Consider the following 20528-nt stretch of genomic DNA (forward strand, 5'->3'; position numbering starts at 1 on the left):
AGTCTCCTTCATAAATTTGTTTTCCTTGGGATTCACTCCTGGCTTCCATAAGCACAAAGCAAAGCAGAACTAGACTTGCCAAATCCATAGGGATGCATCACACTCACAGCTCTGTAAATTTCCCAGATGGCAATGATGAAAAAGAACTGCTGGAAATGAGTCCTTCAAGTCACCTCTTAATGTCATCTGGTAAGTGACAGAGTCATCACAATCCAAGCTGGGAAACCAGTGTTAGGCCAGTTTTCACTGCAGCCAGTGGTAATTTTGCCAACTAAAACCAGAGCAAGAAAGTTCTGGGTATAAGCAGCAGCAGATTGTGTTAGAAGGAGTAAGTCTTCGCTGCAGACTGCTAGTGCCAGCTGATCCTTAACTGGACAGAAAGCACTCCCATGGTTCAAAACTCACACAGAACTTTTTTTTTACTTCATCCAGGAACACACTAAGAAAGTAATCTCAAGGTCTTTTGCAGTGTCAATAAAGACAACAGGTTGTACTAAAGCATCAAAGATTGGCTTCCTCTCTGTAAAAGCTCCAGGCTCGTATTTCATGACAGCAGAAATCAGCAGAGGCTACTGGGCAGGGAGAGCCATACTACAGAATCAACCAAACAAACCACAGTCTTAGCCATGCTGAGATGTGATCTCTGCTTTTCTTAGGTTCTCTGCATCTCACAGCAGGCAAACACCAGGGCAGCAGGCATCAACTCCACAGTTTCTTTATGAACATGATTCTATGAACACATCTGCAGACTTCCTGCTCAAGCAGCTATTTCAGGTTGTTCTTAAAACAGCTCACATATATCAGCAGAAAACCCATTCTGCTTAGCTAGTACATCTGAGGCGTTAGAAACATCACTAAGGTGATAATGCTTTGCTTTCTCTTTTTTCCCCTCCTGTAAAAAAATAACCTGTTCAGAAGCTGTAGTTCCTTTGATTCACGTGTGCATGTTTTTCCTGTTGAAGAAACTCACCCATGCTGTAATAATAACCCGTGGGATCATATGTCTGTTGGTAGGCACACCAACTTTCAGCTACCATCTTGGAGACAAAGGCTGTACAGTATCAGTCAGGTACAGAACAAAATTTTAATTTACTTCCTTAAGTCTGGGGCATACCATGCTGAGCTTGTTCAATCATCTGGTATATTCAAAAGCCCATGGACATACTTCCATGCCTATGCAGGGGCTGAATTTGGACTGCAGATGCTTTTTAGTTGGTGCTACCCTGCAGAAATCAGGTGGGCAAGATCTGCTCCTTATGAACCCTCTTCCATTGAATGTGGGCTGTCAAAGGTGGTACTAAGAGAGACAGTATCTTTCCAAGAAAGTCACTGGTGACATAATCAATCCAGCATTTTGATCACTTCTCATGCAGCACATCTGGGCTACATTCTATCTGTGTTTGTTTGAAGAGGAATTGCAGGACGTCATCTGATAGCCCAGGTGTTCTCCTTCTGTCCTCTACCATGACTTCTCCCTCAGCAGGCTTGGAAAAACATGCAGTAGTGGGGTGGTTTGGAAAGATCTCACGTCCGTCTCTGTTCAAGACCAGCTGGGCCATCTGCAGGCAACGCAATGCATATTTGGTACCATCCCGGTCTGCTAGCTCTGAAATCTTCTTCAAAAGATGTTGTGATGCAGCCTCATAGGTGGGATCCATGCTGTCTGGCTGTTTCTTGCAGTATGTTTTGTAAAAGCTATCGAGAGATTTCCTGATGCTTGCATCTTCCATACTATTGTGTTCATGCATACTTGAGAAAGCAGCATCATTAGGTTCAGTGTGCTCACACATCCTGGCTTCTGGATAACATCTCACATTTGCTTTCTCAGAGCCTCCAGCAGAAAAGTCTGCAGGAACTGTAGAGGGTAGATTGCTGTCTCCTGCAAGAACAAGATCAATGAAACTCATTAGTCACCACGTCACCCCTGTGGCAAAATCTTTTTTTTCTCCTCCCTCAACGCAGTCTGGCAAACAGGCTCTGTACTGGAGCGAGCAAAGTACATGGCTGCATGCTAGAAGGGCTTGCTGCATAGACTGCTAATTATGAATCTTGTATTGGGGGATCTCATAAATGTCCCAGTTTCATCTCTCTGCAGTCACTGGATGGTACGCGCCTCTACGTTCCTCTCAAAGAGGTTGAAATTGGGACCTGCTGCTGTTAGAGACAACTATTGGCCTACATGAAAGTCAAGTTTGCAGCTAGAATACTTTTGTCTTTCTTTTTTTTCTTTCTTCTGTTCTCTTTTTAATCCCTTCCTTTTCATAGTTCTTTGCTCCATTTTTGAGCCTACAGCCTCCAAGCCAACACTGTAATGGTGACCACGCAGAGTTTGGGAAGGAGATCAATAAAGGAAGACCTTGTGTCTTCCCCTGAAATTTCACATTCATAGCCCAGCTACACTAGTCACTCTTCCCACATTCTGAAGTTCTCCCAGTGAAAGCCAAGGACTCACTCTTGTTTAGCTCTTCTCCTCTTCCTTTGCTGACCCACATTTCTAAATAACAGTCAGAGCTCTGGTTCTCTTTTGCCCCAGTGCAATGCAGGGGGAGATACCAATCATAATTAATACACCAGCAGCACAAAGACACTTGGCAGTGGCATGACCAGAATGATCAGAAGCCACATTCAGCTTCTAGTGTAACAGGCCTCCCTAAAGGGATATGGATTTCAGCTCTGCTACCTAGGCAGTCTCTCTAACCACAACCTCATCCTCGAGCCTGCCTCACCAGCCTGTTTGCCAAGCACTTGAGTCATCAACAGGAAAATTTTACAGAGGCTGCATATCCATCATCTGCAGGTTTCATAAGCAAGATGCAGAGGATCAGCACACTGCTTGATCTTCCCTAACTGTGAAATACGAAGCAGAGCGCAGCCCTTCATTTCATTAAGAGACGCAAGTCAAAGGAAATCTCAGTGCTATGGAAGAAGGCTGCTCCTTACCTCACATATCATCTTGTATACAAAGAGCTTCCCTCCCTTTCTGAGTGGTCAGATTAATTAAAATGAAATTAAGATGTCTGTGCACCCATACTGTACGTTGCTGCTTTCTCCCTCCCCCTACTTTATTTGATCTTTCTTTTCACTTTGTCTGATTCTGCTGTTTTAAGAACCTCTCTTGCAATATTATTGCCAGTGCAGTACAAAGACAAGTTTAGTGGCCTCCTTTTAACATGAATATATGCCATCAGAGTAGCAAATCAGAGATAATCAAAGAGTACAGGTCTGTTTTGCCTCAATCTCTCAGCCTTGATTGCCTAAGTTAAGTTAGGACTGAAAACTCATGCATCAAGTTTCACTTATACTCAGGCTCCAGTTGCAATTGCAAACTACTGTGCCATGCTGTCTTCTTGCTACTTCTTATGCTCAACTTGCTCTTATATTTTGTAAAATAGCAGTAGCTGCCTCCAGCTACATATCTCAATCCTACTGCACGATCCAGGGAAAGTGAAATCCTGTTGGCTTCATGGTATTGAGGAAGATCTTTGCAATTCTGTTCTGGCTTTCTCTGTAATTATAAATGAGCAGGAGCAATATTTAGCTACTGTCCTCTAGTGAAGCACAGTCCATACAATCATCAAAGAAGTGAGGACTATATGTTTCAGGGGCGTACTCTGGGATTTGATTAGTCAGAAAATAATGAATTATATTATTAGGAATAAAGTTTTCTTTCATTTACTGATTCAAATCTACATAGGTATGTTTTCCCACAGTAGGCCCTATTCTCAGTAAATTACACTTCCAGTGAAGTCTTCTTAAAGCAAGACACGAAAACACAGATGTAGAATTTACCAATCTAAAATCCATAAAGTTGCATCTTGCCTGAGCTCTCCTGACAATTTCCTGGTACCAACTCAAACTACGTTCAGAGACTGATCGTTATGGACATTTCCCCCACCTAGAAGAGATTGGTCAGGGAAGAGTCCCTCCTCAGCACACCTTGAAGAGCTGACGCTGCTGTTCCAACACACAAATGTCCTGAAATATTTATGAACCATGGGGCACAATACCAGTAGCTGGATGCCTGCTGGGTCCAGACAGAGCTTCTCAGCTAGGACACACGTACAGCACACAAGAGTGCCCCACTGCACAAGACAAAGGCAGCATTCTACTGATCAATCCTCCATACTTCTGCATCCACTAAGAAAGCTGGGATTTTCTGATGACATTCAGCAGCATTGCTGCAAAGCTTATACGTCTCTGCTCATCCTTCCATAGCAAACTTAACACATCTTTGTGTTGGCTTGGCCCAATATCTGCAAGTAGTCAACAGAGTTTCATCGCGAGAGAATATGCCTCAAATAATTAACAATTTTTAATCACTGGTAGTATCAAAAAGGTGTTAAAAGGAGATGGAGAAGTAAATAAACAAACAGGTCATTACTCATGTCTTGATTTCATTTTCACATGATGGATAATCATCAGGAAGAATGTATATTATTTCATTTGTGCCCTCACTCCACACGAATTGAAGATCAGCACTTGCAGCTTATTAGCATGAGGCCCGGGGGCTGATAAAAGGATATTCTTTGTGTTTATAGACCTGCTGATGAAAATTTAAAGTCTCCATCTGGTACAAGCACATAACCTTACCGCCAGAAGCACACAGCCAAATCCTGCTTTGGACTTGGACCATTTCCAAGGATACAACAGCTCTGCAATATTATTATTTGCACTTCCACAAAAACGGCTCATGCAGCTGTTTGTCTGTGTTCTAGCACATTTATAAAATAAGACATCCCTTAAACAGCAGAGCTCCCACACTGCTGGCTTCATAGTGAAGATTTCCCCACTGAGGTGGGCAGCAATCCCTGCAGGCACTTGGGGCTTCTCAGAGCTGGTGCTGCCATGATGCCTGCCTCGATCCCTTTGAGGGCCTTAGCTAGACAGAAGCAGCTGTTTATTCCTGAGTTATGCCTGCAGTTGGATTTGTCCATGCCTCCTGCCCAATCCCAGATTATCCACTGTGCACACGTGGGCTCCTTTCCAGCCCAGTGCACAAAGACCCATCCTATTGTCAGGCCTGGAAGATACAGGCTGTAGATCTGAGTAGGTGAGAGCCAAACTGGAACGTTTGTCACAGAATTTTACATAAATGCTATGAAAATGGCAATTATATCACTTGTTTTAGGGCAGGAACTGTTTATCCCATGGCTTAGGAATGACTCACTTCTGGCAGCTGTATGCAGAATGGAGCCCAAGCCCACCAAAAGCAAACCAAACCCATACCCACCCTTAAAGACGCTCTGATACTCTCAGGTGTTACTGCAGGAGTCATGTTCAACAAAGACGGAAAGTCCCATCTCCAAATGCAGAGGGCTGCTATGCTACTGGGGCTGGGTTTGTGTTGTTTTTCCTCCTGAAGCTCAAGCCCTTGATCTTTTAGCAATATGACTGGTCAAACAGAATGGATAACTTGAATCAAGGGCCGTTCCTCTTCTTATTGCCTCTGTTGTACCACCCTAAATAAGTATCAAGAAAACTAGAGGATTAGGAAGTGTGAATCATTTATTTGAACAGAACTAAGCTAATGACACAAATCTCCCTTACGTTCACAACGGTGACTGAAATTCAACTAGACATCAGTTAGGTGATGCTAGAGCACATCTCTACATTGTAAAGTCATCAATGGGACTGCAAACCACAGAGACAGGTTACTCGGGCATTCAACTATGCAATGGTACACTGAGAAAAAGTCTGCTTCCCACTACAGCCATCCTGTGTGCTCTGAAGGCCAGAAAAGACCAGGAGAATCAGCTCAATTGAGCAAATGTCCTCGAGCAACAATTACCACAGAACTGAGCAATGCGACAGTAGAAAGGAAAAACACAAAAGAGAGCTGTATAGAGATAAAATCTTTCATTGGGTGGGACTAATTCAGCAGTCATCACTACTTTGCCTGTTCTGCCTGGGAGCACATGGGGCTGAGCATAACTGAAATACAGCTTTTTTCCAGAGCAGCTGAAAAGCAGAAGAAGGAGACGTGTCCTAGGTGGGAAGACAAATTCCAGCTGGACTCCCACGTCAGAGCTCAAAATGCTGCCTGGCCTGATGCATCACTATGATTTGATGCCAATTTGAAGACCTGCAAGAGACCTCAGATCCTGCCTCTTGGCTCCATGCAGCAGAAAATTAACTGACGCTCCCAAACTTTTCCTCAGAAAGGAAGACCTTCCTGCCCTCCTAAGACAATCACCAAACCTGGACATACGTGCCATGCCAGAGAGCTGGTACAGCCCTCTTATCACTTCTTGCCTCTCCATCAGACATGGGCATACGCATGGGAAAGCTCAGGCAGAGGCAACACAGCTTGGGCTTGAACAGAGCTCCCACATGGCAGCAAACCTGTGCCAAACCACATAGCGTGGGGGATGCAGCTATCAGCACAGGCAGCAAGAACAGTTCTCACCTTGCTGCAGAACTACCTACGAGACCATGCACCTTAAAAATACATGTGGTGAGCATTTGAGACAGCTCATGGAAAAAACACTTTTTCTCCTATCCCCCAACCCCAGTCAGGTTGATTTCCAGTGGAAGTGAGGTAATGCAATTCCTTTCTGTTCTAAGAAGAAAGAAAAAAAAAAAAATAGGGAGAATTTAGTAGATCACATTATACCTCAGCCTCACATAGCATCTTGGCTTGCTGGTAATCCCATGTGAGAGCACTTAGCTGGGCAGCTAGACTTTTTGGTACCAAATCCTATTGTCCTGACTTGTATTAATAAAATCTCTACTGATTAAAAACTACTGTTAAAAACCCACATGTGAACTGCCGATTGCATCCCTTTACATTGAACACAATAGGCAATAGGCACAAACTGGAACACAAGAAGTTCCACATGAACATGAGGAAAAAAACCTTCACTTTGAGAGTGACAGAGCACTGGGACAGGCTGCCCAGAGAGGCCATGGAGTCTCCTTCTCTGGAAATATCCAAAACTCAGCTGGATACTTCCCTGAGCAACTTGCGGTAGGGAACCTGCTGTAGCAGGGTCTGGACTCAGTGGTCTCTAGAGGTCCCTTCCTTTGATTCTGTGGCCCTATGAACTGGAATATGTTTGTATTTGCATTGTATTTCATATGATTCCCATTACTAACATTTCAGTTGGAAAAGCATCAAAAAGCTAACCTGAAGCCCTTTTTATTAGCTGCCATACAAACACCTATCACAGTTTCAGTAGCAAACAGATCCTAAAGCCTTTCGAGTACAGTACTAAAAAATTACTGCAGAGTTTACAGTTTCTCTGCGCTCACCCCTGCCTTACCAAAAACAGCTGCTTTCTTCCTGTATCATTGTTTGAAAAACCTTCCAGCAATTAAAGCACAGGCAAAATTGAATTTTTCAATGACATTATAATTAAAAAATATATCATTTTAAGAAGAGTAAATTTGCTCCTTGTGGGTATTTAAATCATGAACTAAAAGTGAAAATAAGAATATTATAAACCTTGCTACTTTGCCATCTCCCTGATGATACAAAACCCAGCCTTCCCATGCCACACTGTGCAACAGGCCACAGCTCACAAGGCAATTATCTTTGAGGTTCTGCTTTACACGTGACACAATCAGCTATTTTGTCCATCCACCAGCCCAGGAGACAGGGACATGTTGCTGTGTCTGATGCTAAGGAGCTGAACAAATGCTGGCTGCTCTGTCAGGAGACCTGGATAAGGTGAGCAGCAGCAAGAACGGAAGGAAGAAGCCAGAGGAATCAGGGGTATGGAGCAGAAAGAGGAAGCAATGATGGAGGAGTAGCATTGGTCATAGCCCAGTACTGAGTCAGGCTCTGCCCTGCTCTTCTGCATGCTACACGCTTGTGTAAAAAGCTAGGGGGAGAAGTGGAGGATCCTTAATTTGTGTGGGGAAAAGGCATACGCAGCTATTCTGGGGAAGCATAAACCCTTCCTCTTCTAACTCCCCCAGGAATTTGAAATTCAAGAAAAAGCCTGGCAAATGGTAAAGTGCTTCTGAAATGCAATAAGCAGGCATAGCTCATCTCCCTAGACACTCTTCCAAATGTCACACTTGGTATTAAGCTCTATCCTGCTCTGAGAGCTCACAGTTGATGCCTGCTGCACCGTGCTTTGAAGACAGCTGGAAACCTCAGCTAAACAAAAAGGTAAACAAAATCTTTCAGAGGAAGCACTAGTTAGACACTCTGGATTTAATAAACCACTGAGCTAGTCAGCTACAGTATGAATTGATTAACACCCCTTATTTTCTGAAAGCCAAGACATCGGCACAGCTGTCATCTCACAAATCTGTTCCTAAGCAACCAAACACCATGGTCCAGGGCAGTAAGGATGGGCAGAAGCAGCAGCAACGCCATAAATACCTTCACATACAGCTGTGCCCCAGAAAGAGCCTTGTGTGGATTCATCCTCAGCAGTGGGCACTGGATGCAACTGCCTGTGAACAGGTTGCTCTAAGTTCTAAAATTAGAAATAGCAAAGTTGGAAAGAGCTTCTCATTTAAGTTATTTAGAGTGGTTCTGTAGCCAGTAAAAAATCCAAGAATATCCTAGATGCGTCAAGTTGTGATTAAACACAGCTCCTTAAGATCTAAGGTTAAAGATTCTACTACCACCAATAACCTTCTCTGGAGCAGAAATAGGCAGCTGAAAACTTCTGAAGTTGTCATCCTGCAGATGAGGGGATCGAAGGCTTTATTAAAACTGCAGCTATCTGCTGCTTTCCTACTACATGTGTAGTCTTGAGAAATGACAACAAAACTCACCTTGTATATGTAATACCAAAGGCACCAATTTCCAAGAAGAAACTCTGACAAGGCTTCTTAAACTAATTGCTCAGATTCCAATTAGGCATTAGCAGAGCATGTTCACAGGCACAGATACAGCAATGCTGTGCTAGATCAGTCTCTCCTTAGCCATAGCAAAATATCCCAGTGGGTTTTCAATCTTTGACAGCCAAGATGCAACAGGAACATCCTTAAACCAAGCCTCCATCTTCTCCCAAAGTGAAAATAAGAAGCATGCTCTTATGAAGTCTCATCCTCACTGTGAAAACACCAGTGCTGCCCATGGGGAGGATTTGCACCACTTGAGCCCAGTTTGACCCCTTTCTTCCTGTGACCTGGGAGAAAGCTCTTATTAAAAAGATCATACTTTCCTCTCTGGTGAGAAACAATTCTGTTTGCACTATTTTCATTTCATAAATCCGACAAGAATTTCACGAAGGAAAACTAGGATCTGCATGTTATGGTGCCTTTCTCACTTACGCTGCACAGCTAAAGCAAATGGAGTTGTTTCTCCTTGTATTTTCTTCCTGCCTAGAGATTATGAAACTGCAGTCTTGTCCATTCTCTTTTTCCAGCTGACTCTACGACCCCTTCACGAACTGTTAAGCTTTCTGACATAACAAGAATTTTTCAAAGAATCTCAACTGAGAACTAAGGAATTCTTATTCAGCCCGTGGGTCTGGTTACTCGCTAGTTAACTCCAGAACTGGGAGGAAGGCTTGCTATGCCCTCCTCTTTGTCTGGGAGGTGAGCAACTCACTGGGGAACCTGAGTCATCCAAGGCGATCTCTTGCAGAGACAAAAAGAACTTCTTCACAGATCTAAGGTAAAAGATGAGGAGGAAAAAACTTCCAGTTTCTGGCAAGATGCATAATGAGGGAAAAATTCTGCACTTGCTGATGTTGCCATGCAGAACTGATGAAGTCAAGAGCTTAAATTAAAAGAAAACTTGAACATCTACCTGGATGACAATTAGTGATCATACACAAGTCTGACAAAAAAAATCTAAAAGTTACTAAATCCCATTCTTTAACAAATCCTCTGCTAGAGACATGAATGGGTCTCAACAGATAGCACATTGCATGCTGCAGGCACCCATTCTGGAGGATGGGGATGAAATGAAGAATGGAAAAGTGCCTCTCATTCCAATAATGACCACTCGCAAAGACAGGAAGCAACTCTACAGCACAAGTCTTACCAGGCAATACAGTACCATTATAGTTCCCAGAATTAAAAACAAAACCCAAAGCAATATCCCTCACTGATACATGAAATACTTTCATTCAGTCACAAATTTTCAGCACTCAAGAGAAACCAGCAATTTTCAGCTGATGCCTTTGGCGAGAAGACAAACAGATGGCTCTCACTGGTGATCAATAGCTCCAATTTCAACAACAGTTTTAAAAAAGAATTCTACTCTCCGCATTTTGTTGTAGAGTGACATGCATGACAGCTTTCCTGGAAAAAAAAAACAACAACAAAACAAGAATACAATACTATTCATACAGATAAAGCAGAAGAAGATGAGCCTTCCAACCACATATGCCCAGCTCTTGTCACTGCAAGCAACTTGAGAATCACAATTTTTTTTTTAAATCCAGACAGCTTCTAGACCAAGAAAATATTGCAGAGCAAGATCATTTTAAACACCTTTCTTAAACAGTGGTTAAAATTATACTGCTTGTACATACTTACGAGAGCAAGAGATGAACATTCTATAATATTATAATATCCATCTTAAAGGGGAGCATTGCAATGAAAATGATGCCTGGGTACCACAGGACACATGTAAACCTGGTACTGCGGGGAACAGAAAGCACTTAACAGCAGAGGTGGAAAATTCAGTCAAATATGGCAGACAAAGGTGAAGACTAAATGAAATATAACTTCCTCCCAATTCTTCAACCTCCCCAGTCATTTACATCTGTTATCTTGTTCAAATTTATTCCTACTTATTTAGGATCCCAGATCAGTGAATTGATTTTCAGCAGCTTTGAGCACACAGATGCTCTTCTCAAGTTTCACAGAAGCCAGAGAGATTTCAGCTCTTTGGAAGACAGTGAGGTCACCTTTAACAACTTGAATGCTACTAATTGCTTAGTAGCAGCTTATTGTACACACATTGTACACACATTGTACAACAGACAAACAAGATCGGTGTTTTTGGCTATTAGATTTGGAAGTCCTCCTTTTTTGTCTTTTTCTAAGGCTGAAAGCATCAATACGGACATACCAAAGAGGTGCTCAGAGATTGGACTTATTCTCTGTAATGTCAAAGAAATAGATGAACATGTGCAGTCTGTCTTTCTTCAGATCTAAGTTTTCTACCTCCACTCAGGACTTTCACAAGAACAACAGAGGGACATTGGCAAAGATCCAGGCTTCCGGAAATTACTTGCAGTAAGATGACTGTAAAGCTGTGCCTCTTGTCTGCATCATGCTCCTGAAAATATGCTGTATGTCACAGAAGCATAGCAAGGCTTGCATTTACTATAAACATAAATGTAGAAGAAAAGCAAACAAAGAAAACCACAGAATCACAGAATCACAGAATTGTACGGGTTGGAAGGGACCTCCAGAGATCATCGAGTCCAACCCCCCTGCCAAAGCAGGTTCCCTACAGCAGGTCGCACAGGTGCGACCCTTAAAAAAAAAAAACCCTTAAAAAGCACAGGCAAACAGCACATGCAAAAGTAAAGAAATCTACTGATATTCTGACAAAGATTTGAACACAGAGTGAGGCATTTCCCAGCCTCCCCACAGGCTGGATACAGCTGTGTGCATGGAGGACGCTGTGCAGACATGCAGTCAGCCACACAACACCTGGGCAATGAAAGAGCAGCTCTGTCCTGTCCCCAGCTCCAGTCACACAGCCTGGGGCTGCTTTTTGTGCACTGCCAGAAAATGTTTGTACATCAGATATCGATTAAAATCATTCTTATTAAAAAAAAAAGACTCAAAAAAGTTTCTTTCCGTACGGAAGCAAGATACCGATCTCCATCTATGAACTTTCCACAGGCTAAACAAAGCATCCTCATATTGAAGAAAGCAGAGAGTCAGATATATCAAACAGTCATCAAGAAATTTTTGAAGAGGCAGAAAATGTAATTTCAACAGAGTGCAATGAAAAGCAAGTGAGATATACAAGTTTAATAACTTAGAGGTATTTGTTTGTCACTAGTCTGTGGCATTTTGGCTCACCAGTTTAAAAGCACGCTGTATGAACATCTGAGCCATCGAGTCCTTTCGCAATATTGAAGGTAAGTAACAAGCAAAGAGAATATTAGACTGATGGGCACATTTACAGGCCGTTCACAAATGATGGAGAATGAGAAGCACAAGGGTTTCTTTTTAATTATCTGCATGTCTTACTGGGAATCTCTGAAAGTCTCTTCATCAGAACCACAGAAAATTGGGTTTTGAATAAAGTGCTTTGCCATTTAATCCATCTGCTTTCTGCAGGAATTTCTGCATTGCAAGCATCCACAAATTGAAATTGGAAATGTTTATAAGGCAAGAAGTGCATGTGGAGCGAATCTTCAGGTCCTTGATGGGCTGGCTCACCTGCCAAGCTTCACTTCTCAGATTGTGGCACGGCTGTGTGGTTCTATAAGCCTCTGAATAGACTAAAAGCCAGAAAGACATACCATAAGGGAGAAAGTCTTTAAAAGAGGAGTATGACTTGACTTTAAAAAGGAGAAAAGTGAGAAAAGTCACTCAGCAGTAAAATACAGCATTCAACTTTCCTATTTTCTCACCTCGTCCTCTCAACCAGTCATGAGAACGGCTTGGTGCTCCCCTGCTGTAACAGCTTTGTCCTCTGAGGCCAAACAGTAAAAGCTTTTCCACACTTCAGGTTTGTTTGCATCCCTTTGCTGGCTCCACGGCCTATTAATCCTGCATTTTATGCTGGTTTCTTAGCCATAAGCAGATCTGTGTGCACTCAAACCTCTCATTTCAGCCTCAAACCAAAGACTTCAACTGAATTATTCATGCACACAACTGGAGGCAAACCATGAAGGTCAGTGAGAGCCCAGATCTTTTTCAAAGCCAAAGTGGAAGACCACATTCCCTATGCCATATCAAGCACTGCCTAGCTAGCCAGCAGCAATTCTGTGCTGGATGCTCTACTGAGAGGCTGTACAAGAACCTGAGGCTTGGTGAGAACCACTTGCTCAGACAGTTCTTCAGTAACATCTTCAATTACTGATGAACTGTGGTTAGTGATAGTTACTGCAAACACAACATATTTTTCCATTACATTTGCAACACAGACGTTTAAGCCACACAACAATGTTCAGAAAAGATTTTGTATTACTGTACACAGCTTGAAAATATTTATACGACTACTTGTGAACAAAAACTAATTATTTCCTGCAAAATAAGGTAAGTAAAAGGACAGATAAGCCAGAGCAAGTTGTGGCAATTCAAATTTTCCTTTACCCAAGGAAACGTTTTTCACCAACCTCAGATCATGATATTATTTAACTGAACTTAGCCGCCTCATTCAGAAATGATCACTCAACTAACAAGGTAGGGAAAAAGACAACACTTCTAAAGTAAGTAGGAGTGTTAAGGCTACATTAATCTTCATAAAAGCTGCATAGATCTACAAACACTGCAATGCATTTTTCAAAACCCATCTGATATTTGTGTAAACATCTGCAGAATTTAAAAACAGCCAAAACCAGCTGTTTTTAGAACAACCTCGACTTTTTTCCAAGCAACAAGAGAACATTTATATGACTTCCACAAGAGCAGAGTGATGAATTACAAACACATTTGCTTAGAATTTGTTCCCTAGGTATGGGTCTGGGAAAGCAGACAACCAGATATGAAGAAACAGCAGTAAGCTTGTAGTCAATTGATTAGAATCTCAAAGGCATCTGGTTTGTATTTTAACTGCGAAACAACCAATGTTACTGAGGCATTCAGCAATTTCCATTGTTCTTTTGTCATCTAACTGAAAATACAGGTCTTCACGTGCAACTGCATCCTAAAGAGCAAGTGAAGGTCGGTACGTCTGCAAATAGTGCTCTACTTATTGAACATTTAAGCAACTGCACATTGTTCGCTCGCATGAAAAAGTAATCTGAAAAGAAAACCTGTCTTGAAATCAGTCCACATTGAAATAAAAGGGAGAGATATATATAAATCAGCCCCCAACAGGATGATATTTAGTTACTTGTGGCACTCTGGGAGCCACTTACTAGTGCTCCTGGCAGACAGTGATACAAACAGTACATCATATTAATGTAGCACTTCACCAGTTGAAAGGAAAAAGCAAATACTTAAAGCAACAAATGCCTAAATATTGGACAATGATAAAATTGAATTATGTATGTAGGATTCTGTCGGGTTTTTGGGGTTTTGTTTTGTGGTTGGTTTTTTGTTTTTTTTTTTTGCAAATTTTACAGTGTTTGGTTTCTTACACCCAGTCCGGAATTTTTTCTGACAGTTGAGCTCTGGTACAAGAGAGAGCATAATAATACGGGCATTGGGGACACCCTCAGTAAGTTTGCAGATGACACCAAGTAGGCTGGAAGTGCTGATGGGCCTGGGGGTAGCAAGGCCCTGCAGAGGGATCTGGACAGGCTGGATTGCTGGGCTGAAGCCATTGGACTGGATGATCTTGAAGGTCTTTTCCAACCTTGGTGATTCTGCAAAGCTAAAGGTTCGGATTTGAGATAGGTTGGTGAGGTGGGATTTGACAGTATAGATAATATAGCTGGACTACACAAGTTGGAGATGTTCTTTTAGTTGTTCTGTGTTGCTTTTTTTTTATCCCCAGCATTTATGATCAGCTTAATAATTTTGTTTCAAATGGCCTAAAGAAAACCTAATTCAAACAGATTGGATTCTGTAATTGTAGTAAATACATCTGTTTTATTTGTAAATAAAGCAGGGAATTCTGAAATAAAAGCTTTCAGTGAACATTTTCAGCCTATCTTGAAATTGGTCTTCAAAGTCTACTTAATGCTTATTTCAGTTCAAGTGTAGACAACATGTGGAATCCAAGGATAAAAGTAATGAATTGGTATTCTGCCACCTTGACAACCCACTTCCTTAATCTTACATTTTCTCAGCAGATTGATTTTTCTCCTAAGCCACTCTCAGAGCCTTGCTGACCTCATAAGAAACGGCACTTCTGCAGACTGAATGGACACTTCTGTCTCTTAAAGATGGTGTAGTTACAGAACAGAACAGAACAGGTACAGAAAAATGGGCCAGAAAACACCAATATCCAAAGATACCGGACCTGGAGCATGCCAAAGACAGGCACTGAAACTGCAAAGGGTCTGGAGCTCAAGTTTTATGAAGAGTCACTGAGGGAGCTGGAATGGCTCAGTCCGGAGAAGAAGAGGCTCAGGAGACCTCATTGCTCTCCACAGCTGCTTGAAAGGAAAGCTGTAGTGAGGTGCGGGTTGGCCTCTTCTCCATGCAACAGCAATAGGACAAAAGGGAATGGCCTTAAGCTGTGCCAGAAGAGCTTCAGTTTGGATACTGGAAAAACTTCTCTCCAAAAGAGCGGTGAAGCAGTGGCATAGGCTGCCCATGGAGGTGGTGGAGTCACAGTGCCTGGACGTATTCAAAATACACGGAGACGTGGCACTGAGGGATGTGGTCAGTGGGCAATACTGATGGTAGGAGGATGGTTGGACTAGATTATCTCAGTCATCTTTTCCAACCTTCATGATTCTATGATTCTGTTATGTGATTGCAAAAATAACCTGGATATGGACAACATCATTAACTTGCAAATTAAGTGAGTAGGTTCATATTCTATTAATTTAATTAAGTCGGGACAACTCTCAGAAAATAAAATTGACATCCAAGGGATCCTCAGCTCCAAAACATTAAAACCTATCACAGCACAACAGTCCTTCATTTTGTCCACTCTACAGACAAATCCACTTTCACATTCTTCCATCTCCTTTTGGCCACTTTTACTGCCCAAGGTTAATTGTGACTTTTAAGACAAAACAGATACAATCTAAAGCTTCCTTTACCTGAAAGAATATTTTATGTGTTAAAGGGACGAAGAATGGCTGCAGCCCTTGAGTAAGGAATTGAGTCCAGATATAATAAAGGTCACCTAGAATTAAAACAAAACAAATATTTGGTATAGAGGGAGGTGTCCCTGCCTAAAGCAAGAGGGTTGGAACTAGTTGATCTTAAAGGTCACTTCCAACACAGACCATCCTATGATTCTATGATTTTATGATTTTTCTGTAAAAAGGCTCTGCTGTGCCCGTAGAGCTCAAGCTTAAAGAAGATAGTTCAAGCTTAAAGAAGGCATATTTAGGCTGGATATAAAGAAAATATTTTACAGGGAGAGTGGTGAAGCACTGGAACAGGTTGCCCAGTTACGTGGTTGATGTCCTGTCCCTGGAGAGTTTTAAGGTGATGCTGGATCAACCTTGTTCATAGCAGGGGAGTTGGACCAGCCAACCTTTAAAGGTCCCTTCCAACTCTAAGGATCCTATGGTTCTAGTGTCCCTCCATCCCACAGATACCATAATCCTTTGTAATAAAAGAAAAAATAACAGGTCAGTCTGCTATAGCATAGTCCTGAAAAAGATTCATAGATTAAAAGTACTCAAACAGAGATAGGGATAACAGGCAAACTTTATCAACAGTAGCTGCAGGCTTTCTAGCCTCCCTCTCTGTGGCACTGTTCACACTGTTTGGTCAACTGATGTTCTGCAGCATCAGAAGATGCAGGACACCAGCTGCCCCATGTCACCTATGAGTCTACTTGTGCCTCCCCATGACTGAGAGGTCAGACTCCCAACACAAATGTCCAGAGATTACAAACAACAAGGCATCTATTTTCTCCTTACAGAATTTTCCTTCCTGTTGCAAAGCCCAAATTTAAAGAAAATTTCAAATAAATGCAAAAAAACAGCAGCTCTTATGTTAGTACAGCCCTACACTTTTAAAGTGTAGTTTACATGAAAGGAGACAAAAGGATCTTCTAGTCTTTAGAAAAAAAAAAAAAAACAACAAAAAACAGCCCAAGGCAAAAAAAAGGTGATTGGAAAGAAATTACATCCTGGCTAAAGGTAAATTATATTACAGACAGCTAGCTGGACAATAGGAACACTGTGGACTGTGATACATATCAAAATAAATTTAATTACCCTTAAAAATCAGAGAATCTGTAAGTTTACCTAAAATATGGGAGTTGAGCTTTTAATTGTTTTCAATGCAGACACAAACAGAAGATGTTGATTAACTTACCAGGCTCAAGAGAGGTAATTACTTTGCAGAAGATGCATCTGTAAGAGCATTTCTGTGACAGCTCCAGATTTAATCTGCCTTTGTTTTATGAAGACCATCTGCACAAATTATTTTTTTGCCTCGATTTTGGGTTTTGAGATGAACTCTGCTCAGACAACCCAAAACTCAATTACAGCCCAGTATCAGGATCTTCTGTTGCTACAGAGACGTGTTACAGAAGTTGAATGAAAGCTCCCTAGCTGAAAACAATTTCCTTCATAAAAAAAAAAAAAAGTTTCCAATATTTAAAAAATATTAAAAAGATGAAAGAACAGATGAACAGATTACTGAGAAAATATGAAAGAATATTTTGAACTTTTTTTTCTTTTTACTGGAAACAAGCTAAGATGTATTAAAATAAAATACCCTCTTACAGCTAACTTGTTTGTTCATTTTGCAATGTTACCCAAAGAGCAGAGTATCCAGGTAGCAATATTCTGTTACATTATAAAATCACAGATTTGAAAGATGGTTACAAGAGACACCAACACCTTTGTAGCAGCTTTTCCAACACCACTTTTCAGACTGCTGCAGGCCGTAACACCAATGTCCAGCTCTCCCTGTGCTCTGAAGCAGCAGTGAAGGGTGCAATCTCACCATGCTACAGGTGTGGATCAGTGACTCCAGCATCAGCCTCGTGCCTTTAATTCCCTTGGCTTTGCTGCCACTCTGATCTTGACTTTGTCAAGGTGTTCCCCTTTTCAGGGCACTCTTGGCTCTGCATTTCGTGCAGGGCAACACTCACCAGTATCTATGATGCACAACATGAGCAGCCCAGTTTCTTGTCTGAAGTTGACACTGCTCAGATCCATGAGCAACTCAAAGCCCTTGAGGTACAGGGAGCACTCCAGCTCCATCAAAGGACTTGCTATACTCTCTTTGTACAGGACTTGACTACGAAGGAAAAAAGCCTCACTGAGCAGAATTACAATTAGTCTCCAGAAAAGCAAAGGAATCCTTCTTTGGACTGCTTCCCAACTATACTCTCAGCCAGAAATGTCCATATTTATTCTTGATATGATCTTGGAGAGATTGATTAAATCTAAGGCAAAGGACTATTAGACCTGTAGAATACCAAAAATTGCATCCCCTTTTCTCCCATGCCCAGCCAACAGCTCATCAATACAGCACCTCTCAATGAGCCTGCATAAAATGCTACTCTTCAAACCTGTTTGTCCCCACCATCTTTCTGGAGCAAAGGCCTGCGCTCAAGGCAAGGGAGGGCACACAATAGTTTCTGCAGTTTTGACAAACAAAAGCATCATCTGTGTGTGAGCACCATTCTCAAATACATTATCAGCTGAAAAAGTCATCTCTCGGGCAAGGCTTGAGCTCTCCTCCCCACACCTCACCACCTGCACTTGTTCCCCACAAATTTTGTGTTTGGAGCCACGGATAGGTAGGAAAAGATCAGTAGATTTCACTTATTCAAATTAATCCACTCAATAATTACCCCATCCACAGCAGGTCCTCTCTCATGTGCCCTGAGAAGCATGGTTTTGGGAGGCATTCACTGACTGACACTGTTCAAAATGAAGTGATTAGTGCTCACTTACATGCTGTCCTACAGATGCACGTATGCTGCAAGGTGGCACACATCATCCAGCTCCAAGAGCACCCTTTGAATCAATATAAAGCTGATACACAACAGATGGTTTACGGCACCTCCATTGTCTTAAGTGGGTGTTGTTTTTTTTTTTGCCTTTAAGCAGGATTCAACATGAACCAAGGCACATTTGGGACAGCAGCATTTTTCAAAGACCATACTGAGCCTCCGGGAGTAATTCACATGAACACTGATGAAACCAGAGATGTTCCTGCAAACATGCCCAGAGGAAAACAAAGACAGTTTTGTGAAAAGCATTATAGAAAAGAACAAGAGTAAAATCAACGCAGCCATGTAGATGATGCACTAATAGATGCAGAACTGAGGACTTAACCTCTTCTTCAGGTTATTAACAGCTGTAGGAAGAGACAGAGGCAACTGAGTCTTGGTGAGTCATAACACTAGATACCATTTAACTTCCAGAAATAGTTTAGCTCTGGCCTAATAACTTTTGTTCTGCAATAACATGCAGTAATGGTAGCAGTATACCTGGCAAGCCAGAGTAACACCTAGATACATAGTTATACTCCAGCCTTCAAAAGAGAAAGCAGAGACCAGAAGGTGCTACTTGGCACACCATTTCCTTCCCCATTTTGGTATCTCTCAATATCATAGCCTTACTATCAAAGCCAAGGCTTGCTCAAACTTGCCAGAAATAAAAGCAATATGCTCTCCCAAATGCAAAACTTCAGAATGACTGGACTCCAAGCAGGAAAAAGCCTTTTACTAAAAGAAAACTCCAAACACATTACTATTTACAATAGCTTTTAAAACAGGAGTGAAGCTTGCTTACCTAATCATGCAATAATCAAGGGACAGAACTAGATTTCTACAGCAAGCCAACAACATGCCAGCTGAGAAGAATAAGGAAGGTCTGTTTGAGAGGTAAGGAGAAGTAAAGGGCCCTGCCAGGGCTTCAAATCTCCTGAAAGATTCAGATTACATCTGTTCACTGAGGCTAGTGGATCAAACCTAGCTTTCTGTCTTCTCTCATTATCTTAGGATTCCTCTGGTCATACTGATATCTACTCCAGAACTAAACAAGAACTGAGATGTGCAGGATCTTAAGGCACATAGAATTACGATATTTATCAGGTGGACAGCAGTTATTCACTGGAATGCCATATATTCCTTTCTACAGCTTAGCTGCATGGAGAATTTGGCTGTTGGACAGCCGCTCATTTGTTTAGTATCAGCTTGGAAAGGAAAATTCTGTTCTTAGAGCACAGCTGAGAAAAGATGAACTGATAGCAGAGACTCCTTCTAGAGCCTTTCAGAGGGATTTCCTTCTGAAATGTCTTACATGTAAGAACTGGCTACGCTGGTGTACAGGAACTGCTGAATCACAGCCTGAACCTCTGATTGATCACCTGAGGCGAGCCATGAGTCAGCCAGAGGAGCACAGATGAAAGCAATTCACCTGTGCTGCAGGAAGGGGTGGAGCCTGGTTCCACTTCTCCTAGGCCCATCTAAGAGCTGACTGGCAGTGGGGAAGGATCTCTTCTGGAGATCCACTCTGCTGGGGTTTCATAAGCGAGCCCAGGATATGGGTAAGCATCCTATCTATTCTCTTTTTGTTATTATAACCTGCTTTGTCTAACTCTCCTGTTTATTTCATAATTATAACATCTTAATATTCATTGATTATGCACCTGGTTTGCTATTTTATTTTTTTTAATAGAAGGAGGCAGGAGGAACATTGCTATGGTACGAGAAAACACAGCCTGCAACGCTACAATACAAACACAGACAGATATTGGCATCTGGAATCAGCATAGTGATTTTCTTCTGTGCAAAAGGGAAGACTTTCAGCAATAACAATGCAAGTTACAACTTCAAAGTATTAAAACCAGCCGCGTGCATTTTTTAAAGCTGGATTATTGTC

General features: G+C 41.8%; 1 protein-coding gene across 1 annotated transcript in view; it reads right to left on the reverse strand.

Annotated features, from left to right (window-relative positions):
- Window positions 1–156: 156 nt before the first annotated feature.
- The window catches only part of SHLD1 (shieldin complex subunit 1), a 38070-nt gene continuing 17698 nt past the window's right edge, over window positions 157–20528 (reverse strand). Inside the window, exon 4 of the mRNA XM_052672679.1 lies at window positions 157–1879. Coding sequence (XP_052528639.1) covers window positions 1359–1879 — 521 coding nt within the window. The 3' untranslated portion in view covers window positions 157–1358. The remainder of the gene's footprint in view (window positions 1880–20528) is intronic.

This window comes from Tympanuchus pallidicinctus, unplaced genomic scaffold (assembly GCF_026119805.1).
Source record: "Tympanuchus pallidicinctus isolate F22 unplaced genomic scaffold, pur_lepc_1.0 scaffold1, whole genome shotgun sequence".
Classification (NCBI taxonomy): domain Eukaryota; kingdom Metazoa; phylum Chordata; class Aves; order Galliformes; family Phasianidae; genus Tympanuchus; species Tympanuchus pallidicinctus.